This window comes from Merops nubicus, unplaced genomic scaffold (assembly GCF_000691845.1).
Source record: "Merops nubicus isolate BGI_N331 unplaced genomic scaffold, ASM69184v1 scaffold20727, whole genome shotgun sequence".
Lineage (NCBI taxonomy): Eukaryota > Metazoa > Chordata > Aves > Coraciiformes > Meropidae > Merops > Merops nubicus.
The window spans coordinates 22501-38430 of record NW_008622546.1 but is presented as its reverse complement, the minus strand read 5'-3'; the positions used below and the strand labels follow the sequence as shown (position 1 = coordinate 38430).

General features: G+C 34.8%; 1 protein-coding gene across 1 annotated transcript in view; it reads left to right on the top strand.

Moving 5' to 3' along the window:
• Positions 1–15930, top strand: part of LOC103777288 (RNA binding protein fox-1 homolog 1-like) — a 61951-nt gene that overhangs the window by 42023 nt on the left and 3998 nt on the right. Inside the window, exons 5-6 of the mRNA XM_008944835.1 lie at positions 4345–4397; positions 15890–15930. The exon at positions 15890–15930 is cut by the window's right edge and continues 35 nt beyond it. Of these exons, the coding sequence (XP_008943083.1) occupies positions 4345–4397; positions 15890–15930 (94 nt within the window). The remainder of the gene's footprint in view (positions 1–4344; positions 4398–15889) is intronic.

The window sequence follows — 15930 nt, the reverse complement described above, 5'->3', positions numbered from 1 at the left end:
CTACTGCTTCAGCACAGTTCAAGTCACTTGCAAGAAGCAAGAGTGTGAAAGAAAGCTCATCTTGAAAAATGGGTAAATGCAACATTTAGGTAAGGAAAAATACTGACAAAATGTATTTATGAAACACCTTAGGCCTCTTAATTAATTTGCAGTAGTATAAACATGCTGAAGAAATTAGGCTATGGCATTAAAAAAAAAATTAATTAAAATTGGACAGTCCATAAGTGCTAATTTCTATATTTACATCACATTTAGTGAAGTAATTTGTAATTAGTAATACTTTCCACTAAATAGTGTATATAATGAAAAACTGTAGTCAAACTTCACTTACATTCCTGTTCTTCACTTACTTACATATTTTCATTTAATACTTTATTATATATGTCTTTCAATTCAGTAGCCTCCTTTAATTTAGAACAGAGTACTGTTAGTCAAGTGATAAAGCTGAATCTGAAAGTATTTTGTTATGCTCTTTGAAGTTTGATGCAGAGTATGGTTTTGATTCTAACAGCTGGACTTTTCCTGTCCAACTCCTGCCATCCCAAAAACCTTCAAACAATATTTGGTTTTATAGTGCAAGCCTCGTTCCTGTCTAAATGCAAATCCTTAGTTTGATAATGACTGAAAGTCATTCGTGAGGGCATAACCCCTAGTGTTGCTAGACAAGAATCTTGAAATAAAAGGTGTCCTGTAATAAAAAGTGCAGTATTTGCTATGCAAAGGACCTGCAGGATAGAAATAGCAGGTGCTAAATCTGGTAGGAAGGTTTATGTCAGATCTGGGGCCTTTGGGGAATATGTTTGTTAGGAGTCTGTGGGGAACTGTGCAAAGAAAATTAGAACATACTTGAACCTTTTGAAAATTGGGGCAATGCAAAGTCAGTAACTACCCCAAAGTAAGAAAGAGCATCTAAATCACTTAGTATTACTTTTTTTGTTCTCCCGTTCTGTTTCTGTCTGAATTCAGAAAATACATCAAGTGTTTAGATGTTGAGGGTTTTTTTTTCCATTTAAAAAAATATCTTTTTTACCATAGTGGTAAAAATATATGCTAGTTTTCAATTTACTAGAAGAAATAAGAAATAGGTGTATAGGCTTGAGACACGTCGTAGTATGCAGAAGTGTTTGCCCTTGGGAAATAGCTGCTCAGATGAAACAGCCATTCGGAGTCCCCAGAGGACCTCTTCATGACCTGCACTCTCTGGGTTTCCATCAGAAAGTTCAGGCTGTCAGGGGATGCCACTTCAGCACTTAGCTGGTCCAGGTGTTAGTGTCTGGCAAGTTGAACACATACAACTGTACATTCACATCAATGTATATGTCGTGTCACTCTTTCAATTTGTTTTTCTGTTTATCTCCCTTACAACCAGGAAGAGATTTTGCAATTTTATATACAGAAAAAAAAAATCTCTGGATTTGAAATGTGTGTTCTTTTATGGCTGAAGTATAAAACAACCAACAGTAAAAATTTTCTTCTGTGCTTCCACTGTTAACACACAAATTATGGAAGTAATTCTGTATCTTAATAATAAAGCAGGACTTAATTCATAATGAAGTTTCTAACATTTCTGGTACCTTTTTAAATCAATAAAAAGTGTAGTAGTAATGAGGAACATTAATACAACCTAAAATGCCTCATGAATTTTCCCCATACCTTACCTGTGAGTTGAAACCTTGTATGTTCAATACAGTTAACGCATAAAATGGGAATTTAAGGGGAACAACTCTCCATTTGGAAAGGATTGAGTTGTTAGCTGCTCTTTACCAGGTCTGCTTTTCATGTATTTTAAGACAGATAGAATGAGGCACCACAGTGTCAGCTTGACTCCTCCTACAAACTCAAGGGTTGTCCACACTAAGGAATAATCCTTGCTCTGAGCATGAGGTGTGATATAAGTGTATAGGGAACTTCCTGATATTGGTTCTTCTCCTAGGTCTGTGTAAACAACAGTATAGAATTTAAATAAATAAAAACCTGCCACTAGTAAAACATTAAAGCTATGGAAGTGCTAAACATTTTCTTGTCATTCTTACAAATAACACCTAATTAGTTATAAAAAAATGGAACTATCTTATTGAACTCCAGCATCTAGTCTTCTCATTGTTATAGTGACCAGTATGTAACTTTCTCCTTACTGTTTAAATTGATATAAGGAGTTGTGAAATTAATTTTTCAAAAAGAAAATACAGGGCAAATAGTATCTCCCTATATAAACTGAAGCAGTAGAACAAGGAATGTTCATGGTAAATGTTTTTAAATAGGTATAATTTTTGGTCAAAATTATTAAAATTAATTTTCTACCAGTAATTAATAGAGAGTTGGTCATAACAAGTAAGATTTCAGAATAGTTTTGATAACATCTGTCGGTCCAAAAGACAAATAGCAGTTAGTGTTCTGGGGTCTTTCTGTAAGTAACTAAACCAGCATATTATTCTCTCAGATAATTCTGTACTTTGGCATCTGAACGTAGAGTAATTATGACCCAATATTCCATAACGTATTTTGGATGAAGATAAATAAAAGTAATTTCTCAGCTATCCATTTCAGAGGCAGTTTTTAAGAAAAAGTGGTCTCATAGTTTAGATGAGAGGGCAGTTTAAGAACTTCACAGAAATGAGTCAGAAGGATTTTGTCTTAAACAGTAGCTAGTAAATCTGCATTGCTACTGGCTGAATCCCTTTTAGACAAACATCTACCTGTTTCTTTCTATATAATTGTCAAAATAGGTCATAATAAAAGAGGTGATAGTAGTAAATACAATTGCCAAATTATACTACCTATGAAATACGGGGGAGCTCTGTTTATAATGTTAAATTTATCCTCCCTTTTTTTTTTACATTCATCTCTTTAGTATTACATGAAAGGTAGATCTCATTAGCTTGTGGAATTGCTGCAGATGGCAAAGAGCAAAACTACCAATCTACATCAAATGGAAAATAAGAGAATATATGTTTTGATCACTAAGCTAATTCATACTACAAAGCAGGTGTTAGTATCTCTGAGATAGGGCAGAGGCAATGATCAGATCCTGCTTTTGATCTTAATCAGCCCTGTCCCTGTGGTATGGATTACAGATCCTTTGTTTTTTTTCCTAAAATGTGAACTTCTAAGGAACAAGGTTCACAGATTTCTAAATGAGAATTTCAGATCTGTAATACGTTGGAAGTGAATAGAAATAGATTTTGTTGTCTTAGAGATCTAACTCTTCAAGGTTCTGTTACCCCTAAGAGTGTTGGCTCCTGAACTGAGGAGTTTTCAATAGGAACTTCAGAGCACTTAATGCTTGACAGAGCTTTTGTCATCCTGCAGAACTAAGTTTTCCAGGTGATCCTCAGTGCAAGCTAGAGCTAGTCCCTCCTGGCTCCTGTCTGGTAGACTCTTGCATTAAAGCTGTGCAAAACATGAAAACTCCCTTTTTCACTGTGCCTGGCAGTGCAGGCTCGAGGCGCTAAATGCTATTTAGAGTAAACCAGCACCCAAGTGTTAAAACTTCACCCAGGTTCTTTATTAATCCTGCACAACAGAAAAATAATCCGAGGAGGCTGTGTATATGCATATAAAGGCATCATTTGATGTTAATCCTTAAAAAAGTTTTCCACTAAACCAAATCCTGTTTTCTTTGACTTTGGAAAGGACAAATCAGGATTTGTGCCGTAATGAAGTTTTCTGCATTTTCAAATATTAGTGTATTTAGCACTTTTCTTTTTGTGTTACTTGATTAAAAAAAAAAAAAAAAGAATTTTGCAAGAGAAGGTTTTTATTAAATTACTCATATATCTAGTTTATTCTCCTAAGATTCTGCAAAAGACTTGTCTATGTATTTGGATGACAGTATATGAGAATATACTGTGTCATTTTTTTAAATTAATAGCAGAAATTTAATTTTCTGATCATAATCATATTAGACATGAAAAGCAAAATACTTTACTTTCAATATCCTTCTTTCAGATGCACAAAGTAAATGGCAATTATTTTTTTTCAAGAAACGCTTTTTACATATTTTGCAGTAGTGCCCTTTAATATCTATATAAATATTGTTTTATTTTTATTAGCCTTCATAAACATATTGACATATCTGTAACACTAAACATGAAGCTTCCAATGCAAGAGTTTGTACATAGTCCATATCTGAATGTCACCATTATTTCATTTAAAAGATCCCAGCATGTCTACCTCATGATCCTTATAAACTCTGTAGTACTCAAATACCTCAACACTTTTTCTTGCTACATTCATTGAAATTAAGCACCCTTACCCTACCCCATCTGTAAACATCAAGTCAATTGGCAGCTAGCACATTTCCCAGTCAGCAAGCAGTATTGTGAATTTTATCTTCTCTTGCAGAAATCAATTCGTCTTCGTTGCAGCAGATGAAATTTCTTGTAACACCTCTGCAGGTAACAATCATTGATACTTCTTGATGCATCCATCCAGGTCTCAATATCCTTTTTCACATGCTGCATTTAATCGTAAGAGAAAGCACAGGAAAGTCCATAGTGTAAATCTTTGGAATAGTTTAATTAATTTATAATTTCAGCCTATAGGTTCTGCCATACAAAAGACATTAGGTTATTTTGCTGACTTTTGGTGTTTTATTTCCAGTTTACGTATCATATGGCCTAGTAAGTAAGGCTATGTTAAACCTTCTAATAAAGACTTACTCTGCAGCACAGTCAAGACTGTGACTCTCAAAAAGCCAACAAACAGAACTAATGAAAGCTTAGATGTATGTAGGACATTGTAAGTGCTATAGATTGAACAATTTTCTTTCCGACTCTTTGGGGGCAAATATTGCCCACAAGGGTACTGCAGACCCTAAAGCACTCACAAAGTCTATCCTATGGATAAGATAGTGGGAGAGAGGGTCTGGGTCTACAGAGGATCGCTCTCTAGTAAGTAAAAAAAGTCTTAGCTACTTTGCTAATATGCTATCGTGTTGTAAGCCATGTGTACAGAAGAATGAACAATGTTTTTAAAAAGTGATGGTAATTTATAAATATATTCAATATGTCAAGGGATTTTTCTCTCTTTTAAGCAATAGAGTTTGAACAATCTTAGTCTTAATTCAGGTAAGGATGGTATTATGTCAGTACATAAGAAACCAAAAGCTAAAGTAAATAGTAACAGTGCTGGGACATATTATGCCAATAATATTATGCAAAAAAAATGACTGACTTGATAGAAGCTGCCAGTACTGAGGGATGAAAGGGTACATAGTGTGCCACAAGATGTTGGTATAAAGAAGTGTTTATTTCCAGAGTTTTATATTAGCAGAAACAAGTGAAAGGTGAAGAGTTTTCTGTTTATGCCATACTGACCTATATATACACAAGTAAAGAGCATTTATTTATGGAAAAGAAGTTCATAGCTAAAGCCAAAGTATGTTAAAATTGTCATAATCTGTATGCTGGCCATAGCATTTTTGGTGGTAATCTGAAAAGTTCTTCTGTAATAAAACCTGATATAGAATAGATTTTGCAAAGTGCTGAATCCTTAAGAGAATACATTTCAGAAGCCAAATTTAACACCTTCTTGATCTCGATTGACTTTGATTTTGGCTTTCATTATCTTACTTGTGCTTCTTGCTCAGCTCCGCATTAGACTGAGCTGTAGTAGGGAGGCTACTAATTTATAAATCTAGGCCTTGCTAAGTAAGAATAAATATATTTTTTTCATCGATTGCTTAATTTGGAATTCTTGAGATAGACATGAGGTCTTTAATATTTTTCTTGTCCTGAAAACAATTTCTTGTTTGGCAGAGTGAACCCGTCCAAGCAATAATTATTTCTCTTATAAAGACATTTTTTTCCACTCAATTCATGCACAATTTAAGTGTCCAGGACTATGTCGTATGTATTCCATATATCACTACTTCGGTCCAGTCAAAAATATAGCACTTTTATTTATCAGTAAATTCAGTCAACTCTTTACTTTGTATAAAATGCATCTCCGTGTATATTTTTAAAAGCTTTTCAGTTTACCAGTTGATTATCTCTGTTGAATTGATTCAACAGTAAGGTGTTTTTGTTAGGTATAGTTTGGGCAGTATGATAAACGTATAGCTATTATAGCTGACTGTAGGTAGCTTTTTTTGTAATATGGTCTGAAGGAGAAAGCTAAGGAAAGCCTCTAACTTCTGTTTCTTGCACACCTGTTTTAGTAACAGAATTTAAAGGAATTTGGCTTTATAAAATAATAATAATTCTCTGGCCCATATTCCTGTGGTACAAGTTGCTAAAGTTGCATTCAGTCTTTCAAACTTGTAAACTGACTTAAACTAATTTATAATATGATGATTTGTGTTTTAGTACATGGAGTATATAGAGATACACAAACTTTTAGAAACAAAGTTAACCTTCCTGTGGTTTTCCAGATGCATGCAAAGCACTTTCAGTGTGGTTTTATAGCGCATGTTTTGGTGCTCCTAAAGTCAATTACGGTCATTCAACTGTGTTTGTAAAATTGATCTAAAGTGAAGATACTGCTAATATGCTCAGTGTTTGAAATGTGAGTATATGGATGTTTGTATTGTTTCCTTGTAAAGAATGTGCGTGTTTGCAGATTTCAAATAATAATATAAGTGAACATTTGGTTGGAATTTTATCATCAAATGGAAGTGGGAAATCTTGGGTGATTCTGCTCGTAATATTCACTCTTCTTCTCCTAGTGCTTCATCATTCCTTCCAGAGGATACTTAACTCTTAGCCACATGATTTATTTTTTTTTTTTCATTTGGGAATAAAGTAATCTTGAATAAATAAATGTGCTAATGAACGGATAGTGTGTCTATACACACACATTTGTATTTATGTGTGTGTATCTGTTCTTCCATGCACATTGTATGAAGGAAACCTGTTCAAGGATCTGACAGAGGGATCCTTCCATGGGAAATTTTAAAATATTTCACTCTTGATTGCATCCAGTGCATTCTGAGGCTAAAAATAATTACTCTTCAGAAGAGAAGTTCTGTGCTTCTGGGATAGATCTTCTCTGGCAGGCATGATTAAAGAGTGTGCAAATAGACCTGAACTAGAACAGAGTTTGTCCTATCAGTTTGATGATGGAATTTTAAGAAGGACGCCTGAAGATTTTTCTCTAGCAAATCTTTGACAATGGGTACGTTAGAGGAAAATTAATCCTGAGGTTCCTGGCTGAGGGGGGCAATGGGCATCTTACCCTAATAAGTCAGAATGAGGTCCAGAATAAATTAATGGTTTATATACATGGTGGTAACAAAACATAGTTCATCTTGAAACTTTAACATTTTTAATGAATTTTTCAAATCAGCGCTCAATATATTTTTTTTTTCTTTTAGGTTTTGTAGGATTTGTAAATTCATACTGTAAAAAAAAAAAAAAATCTTTTGTAGTGTCTTTTCCAAGTGCTTTCTAGAATGTACCTGCATTTTACAATTTGTGATTTTTGTAAACCAGGGCAGGATTATTATTCTATATTTATATCACTTTTTCTTCCTTCCTCCAATTTTTAACTCTTATCCAACTTCCATCTACAAATAAACAAACAGAAAAATCCAGTGCGGTTGCATGCCTGGTATTATTTTTCTCCCAAGTGTATATGCAGTTTATGATTTTGAAATAACAGAGAGGCAAGTGTATATATAAACCTGAATTTGGAATGAAGTGTGGTGGAAGTGGATATAACATCTGTCCAATTGTGACTGTATTAATTTACATATTTGAGCAGAATCATCCCCAGGAGGTGGAATTGTGTGTGTGTGTGTTAGTGTGCAAACGAAATGCATTATAAAGCTTTAGAAGTTGACAGTCTTAGATTAAGTTATTGACCTCCATTTGGAGAAAGATATGGTCTCCAAAATAGATTAAACGTTCTGAAAGGTTTAATTTTATATCTCTAGGGAAAATGTTTCATAAGAGCAGGCAGCTTAAAGAAGCAAATATAGGAGTTTGTACTACTGCAATAGTTTGAAGAGATTATTGGCATTTTTTAACCAATGCAATTGCTCAAGTTATTGCAGTTTCCCTGTATACTGTCATTAACCTGTCAACACTAACACAAATTTAATTCAGGAAACAATAACAAATATGGATATGCTTATTTTAAAACAAATTAATATTTTACAAAATGCTTGGAAGGGTTAAGATGCCTGTTGTGGTATTCCTCTGCTTCGCTACGTAACTAATTGTAGCTGGTCAAAATTTTGTCATACATGCTTGCATACATCTCATTGACTTATTCTTATGTCTGGTAGGAGATATTGATCAGATTATACATTCTTAAAGGAATTTCTGAGAATTGTATATAACCCAAACTGCTTTGGAAGAATGCAGTTTCAGAAGTATTTCCTTCAGCGTTTTTGAATTGCTGTGGAGACACGTTCAGCTGTGAGAGGCTTCTCCCTTTCAGTACTGCTGCCTGTGGGTTTGACTTCATTTCATAAAGCAATCTGACTGGGAAAATAACCATTTTCTATGAGATGCTTTTATTATTACATTATGCTTTTCCACTAATCAGATAAAATAAAACATGAAGATGAAGGAGAATCTGTAAGCTCTTTCTGCTAGTATTTATTTAAGGCTGTACTACTTTCCCTCTGAAAGATAGCACACACTGAATTTTTTGCTCTGGAAAGACTAGGAAATGTTGTACTAATGCACAGTATTAAACCTCTTCTATAAATTCATGTGTCCTTTATGTTGGCAGTTTCAACTTGCCTTTACTGCTGCTGTATATAGTTGCTTATATAGAACTGCACTTGTTACAGCTTTTACTGCTTTGGGTGGTTTTGCGGTAAAGATGTTCAGCTATTGGATCAGTTGATAAAAATCAGTAAACACTTCGATTATTCTCTGTTCTTCTTTCCTGAAGTTTGATTAATTCCTTTTTCTCACCCAGTGAAAACACTGGCAGCCCTTTTTGGCATCTTTGTCATTATCTCTTTGACAGCTTGCCTTCCCGGTGCTTGCAGTTCTAGGTCAGTTCGCTTGGCTAGTCAAATGTGACAACATGACAAGATTAAGTAAAGCTGAGGTTCTGTGATTTGTAAATGGAGGATTTGCAATGTGAAGCTCCTTTGATAACAGAAATAGTGAATAATCTGTGTTTGCCCTCAACAAGTGCGTGTAAGCATGTGTGCATCTTCTATACTGTTTTTTAATGAAGGAACCAGAATTTTTTTGCTGGTAGACTGAAAATAGGACACATGAAAGGTGGATTGTCTGTGTGCACGTATGCATGGTGTTACATATAAGTATGTTAGACAAGGATTCAGTTTTAATATCTTGAGATTAGCACAATACATTTAAAATATTAAACAGAAAATGATTACAGAACTTTACACACAAGTGCAAAAGACTGCTTTAAAATTTATTAAACAAAGTACACAGTGTAATTATTATTAAACTAGATAAGAATTTATTTGCAGCTTATTGCCCCAAAATATAACAGTATTAGCAAAATACCAGTCAAAGAAATATTTAGTTTTCATTGTAGTACAGCTGGTTTGAGGTGCCACCTGATTGCAAGCCTTAGTTTCCCCAGTGGCTTTTTTTAAGTTATTCAGCATCAGCTCAGAAGGAAAGTCACCTGGGCTGATGTTTGTTGAAATTCTATATTTCTGCAAATTAAACAATATCAAACTTTTTTATTTAAATGTTTAACAAGGTGGCAGCTCAGTGCTGAATGTCTGTAAATACCTAACAGACTTCAGAAGAAGCTAAAGGTTGGCACACAGAAATAAAAAGTAAAGAAAGGTCTGAGCATCAATGACCAAAATTTCTGCGAAACTTGCCCATCAATTAGCAAGAAACTTAACCAGCCAAATTCACATGTGACATAAGTAAACAGTCAAGAATTTTAAATTAATCTCTGCATATAGAGAATTCTCAATAGGCTTCTCAAGATTCTTCTTGTTCCAACCTGCAGGAAAAAAATAACATTTCTTTTAACATTTTGTCAATGAAGATCTCTTCATAGAAATATTTCCTTGTCGCACTATCCCTGTGGTAGACTGTGGTCATGTTTCTTCATCTCTATGAAAACCTAGGGATGTTAATAGTGTACTAATAGGAAATTCTTCATGGCTTTCAAGGTGTACAGGAGTGCAGCACTGCAGCATACCTCCCTTCACTGCTCTGTCTCTCTGTGCTACACCTTCCTAATTCTTTTTCTGCCCCACATCACAAATCTGTGAAGCATTATCACTCATGGAAGATGAAATGCAACAAACTATTTTATGATCTTCCTCTGTAGAATGATCTTACTTTTTGACATTATGATTTAAAACTTTGCCTAGAACATTCTAGTAAAAACTTATTCTAAGTAAAAGCTTAGGCTAGATGTCTTTCCTTGTTGCCTTCTAAGATACATCCCCCTTATTGCCTTATGGAGAGACTTGCTCATTCAGGTGGTTGAAATGCTAAAGTTGCCTGGAGTTTATATCCAAAATGAAATAAATCGATTGGTTGCACATGCTTTGCACACCATGAGCAGATATCATCCTACTGTAGTAAAGAACTGTAAGAGCTACCACTGCTGCAGTGTTGACCCATTGAGGTGCTCAGCACGTGGTGTGCATACAAAGGAGCTCTGTTCTCATGACATTCATCTTGGTATCATCATAGTTATGTGACCAAGACAATGAGCAAGATGTTAGTTTCTGGAATCATTCCTCTGGATAAGGCCAGGTAACCCTTGCTTTCCATGTATTCCTTTTGATTCTTTACTAAAATCCTCACATCTTTGTCTCAACTTTTACTGCAATTCAGCATTTGGGTCTGACAGAGGAGACAAGTGGAGTGCCCTTTCCATGCCACCAGCAAGAGGCACATCCCACACGAATGCCTGATTCCTGGGTGAACTAGCAGGGCAGGACCAAAGCATTCTGCACTGAACTTTCTTGTACTTAGCCAAGTCTCACTCGTTCAGTTGCTTTTTTTGTGAAATTCATTAATTGTCAGTACGAGAATTTCAGTAACTTAAGGTTAGTCTGGTTGAAGATTCAACACACATAGGTCTGAAGAAGATGCAATTGTACTACTTGATTGTTCAATTATAATCAAAGCTGGTAAATCATGGATAATATTGTGGAAAATTTAGAAATATGAGCTTTCCAGCATTATATGCACTTTGCTTGTAATATGGCAAGTAACAGGGGATTAGATCAGTTCGATTTAGCTGAGGTAGTACCAGATTTTTAATTTATCTTTTTATAGTCCTTAAACAGATCCGTAATTTTCTAAAGTTCTTCTAGCAATATGCAGACTTTAAATGAAATGGGAAGAAATGATAATTATCAGAAAAATATCTCCATCAAATTCCTACAAAATAAAATTGTGTTTCGAATTCTCCTTCTGTAGTTCTCAAATCACTTGAGGAAAATGTGTTAACTTGGTTCATATATTATACTGTGAAGTTATTAAACCCTATAATAAGTATGTTATGAAGGAACTTCTAAGTGTCACCAGTATCAGAGCTCTGCTGTCTGTGCTAGATGCATATGGAAACATAACCATTGTACCAGTGAACTTACAAACCTAATTGCAATTGGAAAGGCATGTACTTGCACTATTTTTAGAGACTTCAGCAATACCTACTACTGATGATTTGAAGAGAGAGATTCAATTTCAAAGGCCCTAATAAAATAAATCTCACAATCAATTACCATTTTAAATTATCTTTTATTTATGCAGTGGGAAAAAAATTATCCTTTTATGTAGTATTTTAGCAGTTTAAAACCCTGTGCTGAAAAAGATTGAAAAAATTGAGATATAGCATGAGGAGAGGAGAACATACCATGTACTTGAGCTTTTGGTGGATACTTTACAACTACATTTACAGATGTTAGCATGGCTACACTGTCTTGTTTGTTTGTTTGTTTGTTTCTTATTTATTTCCCAGTAACTTGGTGGTCCAGATATTTAAGAATTAGTGTCAGTATTGTAACAAAATGCTAAAAAAATCTGTTTTTTTTTCCCTGCTATGTCTTGAATACTTGTTCCAGATACACAGAAAAATAGTGGAACTTACCTTTTTCTAATTAGTGATGCATCAAAATTGTTCATCAGACAAGAAATTGTGACTGCATGTCTTGGTTTTGATACATCGATTTAATATTCTGCAAAATTGACTGTTATTAACATTGACTATTAATTTATTCAAAATAATTTGCCATTTGCATGTCCTAAATTTTAGTAAATTGCTTACCTAGAATGATTATTTCCCATGTAAATTATCACAAAGCATTTAAATGCCACTAATTTTAATGAGAAATAAGCATGCTGGCATAATAGTGAATAAATGAACCAATGACTGTGTGACTGAACTAGCTTATTGATTTTCAGTGTGACAATACAGTTTAAATCCTTCTTACTATTTTCAGTGTGGAAATCAGAATCTATTCTGCTAACCTTCTGAGCTTCTAAATTTGGTGTCATGCAAGGGCGTGTTTAAAAATTAGCATTTAAAAAGAAACCCACTTGCTTTAAGTTTAAGCTGACACTGTTCCTTTCCTCTGTGGAAATGAAATTTATTAATCATAATAAAACCATCATATTCTGAAGGTAGAGGTCACCCTGAGGAGAAAAAAAAAAAGACCATTCATCACAGAGGAAATTCAATGCAATTTTTTTTCCCAGATAATATCTGAGCATGTATTCTCTCTGGTTTGGAAATATGTTCTTCCATGTTTGTGCTTACAAATGTCAGTTGTATTTAGGAGGGTGCAAGAATTAGAATTTTGCAACTTAATTGTATATGCTTCATTTTCTTTTACAGGAGATTTGGAAGAATGCTTTTTACATTTTTTTACATTGCACACAATTGTTTAAGTGGAATTTCAATATCCTGTAAAAGAAAAGAAAAAGTCTCTCATATTTTAACAAGAATATAAGCATTACTAATTCTGAAATATCATTATGTTAATATTACAGTACAAACTTCAGCACTATAATAATATAAATAATTCTTTTTAATGAGCCAGGATTAACTTAGGTCACAACTCTCATGTTAGGATTACTTCACTCTTTGAATTTTAAGGAAGAAACATGGTTTACACAGGAGGGTAAGAAAAAGTAATGTAAAGCACTGACAATAAGTTATTAATCCTTTGGCAAAAGAGTAACAAAAATGTACTCAGAAGTAAATACTGGATGGAAATAGTGATTTTTTTTTTTTTTCATTCTTTTGGAATTGCTTAATGTGTTTGTTTATCCATTTTCTTTTTTTCAGTTGTCCAGATCTCTATAAAATATTGATATAATGCTATTAGCAACTTGTTTTATTACAGCAGTGTTGGAAATTTGCAAGTTACTTCAGTAGTTGGGTTAAATATACTAATACTTTAGTGAAGCCTGAGCACTATGTATTGGGGCTTGTTGCAGTTGGCCTTTGCACATAGGCCACTGAATCACTGGCCATGGGTGAGCCATTGGATTTTCAGTTTTGTGGGGCACATGGATCCTGCAGGAATGGGATGCCCTGTGGTGTCCAAATGCAGCCCTGCCACAGGAAATGGAGCAGAGCTGTGGAAACAAAAAAATCACAAAGTCCCAATGTTACTTAATGGTTTACAGTAGACCAAAACTAACCTAATTCTTACAGATCTAAATTTACAGTCCTTGCTCAGTATTGCAGTAATACCAGTTAATCAGAAAAAAAAAAAAAACAACTAACAACCAAACTGATTCCCATTGCTTTAAAAAATAATAGTTGTGGCATTAAATTGTGTATAATAATAGTACGTGCAATTCCTCCTCCGTGTTATTAGGGCCATGAGGGAAATTTATAGTGCTGGAAACAAGTCTAGCTTTAAATTAATCGTTTTCCCTTTCTAGATGTTTTCTTATGGTTTGAATGAGATTTGGCTTGAGAGAATTAAAATTATAATGATGTTTAAAATGGATTCCCAGAGTTTAAGAATGGGCATACAGAGGAAAATTAGATGTCTTCTTCACTTCAGTGTTGATGAACAAGACATAAGAGATTCTGTTATGGCTACTGTCAAATCTAAGTATTTTAAATCTCTAAATATTGTAACGATTGCATCCTAATGTGGAGGGTTGCCAAGGCTGAGGTTTATGGGAGTTCTTCTAACCAAACAGGCTCCAGAGTATGGGGTCAGGTTCAAACCTGCTCACAGAACTCTGATGCCTCCTTTCCAAGTGAAAAGTGTCACCAAGTGTCTTTCACCCAACACAAGCAGACGTGGGCTGGTTTTCCTTCCATTTTTTTTCAGTGGGAACTGCCTGGTTTCTTTTTTATCTGCCTTGGACAGTTTCCAAAGATAGGTAATCATGGATACCAAGTGTTTAAATGGAATTGATATATAAATTTAATTCTTCTCTCAGCAATATATTGGATGCACAAAAGAAACTAGTATGCTTTATACAAGTCTTTTATATATCTTTTTCTGAGTTCAGGACCATGTCTTAAAGAGGTTATTGGCCAACAACACCCTGCCTTGCTGGAAAATAATAGCTCATTCACAATGCCTAGTGCCAGCCAATGTACACTGTGAAGTTTGTACTTACTGAACTTTCTTTTCTATTTTTTTTTTTTTCCCATCAAGATGCATGCTTATATATCCTTGGAAAGGGGAAGGCATATAACTTCTGCAAAGCTGTGAGCTTAGGCTTGGTCAGAGTGAGAAGCATTTATGTAAAGTCCCTGCCTTTGCAGTGCTGAACCCTTTTGCCTCTCGACAGCACAGTTATCCCAGGAGGTCGTTTACTGTGATTTCCATATGCAATGAATCCCTCCCATTCTTGCGAATGTTGGCTCAGTGAAAGGGAGAATTAAAGATTATCTTGTCTATGGCAATTTCTGCTCCTTCCTTGAAGATGTCACTGGGTAGGTAGAATTGTCTACTGCAGACAGTTTGGACCTCTTCTCTGCCTCTCTGCCCAGGACCCGCAGCAGTGGGTGGTGGAGGATTGCATATGCCATGGAAACATTCCTTTCTCAGCTTTCCCTCAGCTGATTATCTAGGAATCTGCTAATCAGATTCCACTTGTGGAGGAGTAAATACATGCTAATAAAATAGGACAACTGTCCTCTTTTGAAAAAAAGTAAGTTTGTATTTGTATCTGAAAACTAAGATAATTACAGAGTGAGACCAGTCTGGGGTTACTGTTCATGTAAGACTAAAAATTTTGTATTTTGAGAGGTATCAAGAGCATGATTAAAATGTAGCTTGTTTACTGCATTAGCAGTCTTATGCAAGACACCACTGTAACTTTAAGATTGCTTTTGTTATATGTGACACCTGCCATCAAATGGAATGTTAGCCACAGTCAGTGAAACGTGTCTCGTTGCCGTGTCCATGTCACTGATGGTAACTGCACTCAGACTCGGGCTCTGGAGCTAAGCTGTGCTTTTCAAGGTGAAGAGGAGGACTGGGACAGCAAACCGACCAGGGATACATGTAAAGAAGCTTTGAAGTAGTTTCAACTATAAGGATTTTAATAATAATAATTAAATAATTTTTTAAAAAAATCTAATTTTCACTCTCTTTGCCTGGTTGTAGCAGGAACTTGTGCTGAAAATTGAGACTTCAGCTGTGCAAGCAGCATCGTGGCTTAGGATGACACTGTCTCTTCTGTAGAAAGACCAAGAATGTGCAATAAGCATGTTCCTCAAAAACGAGTGCCTGCCCTTGTTCTACAGCCCTCTCCTTAGCCCAGTGCTGAATCTTAATAGCCTAGGAAAGCTAATTATACATTTATTGTCATTTGTAAACTTAACATTTCCCAAAGGATATTGCTTTTGAAACTGCAAAATGAGTTTACTTGTAATGAATTTGGGTAGAATGGAAGATTTCATTAAAACCATTTTGTTAATATTGGTAACATCTGTTTTTAACAATTTAATTTTTTTTTTTTGCCATTAATCTTCAACTTTCTTTTCTTTTCAGTTACGGACGAGTTTATGCTGCAGACCCCTACCACCACACAC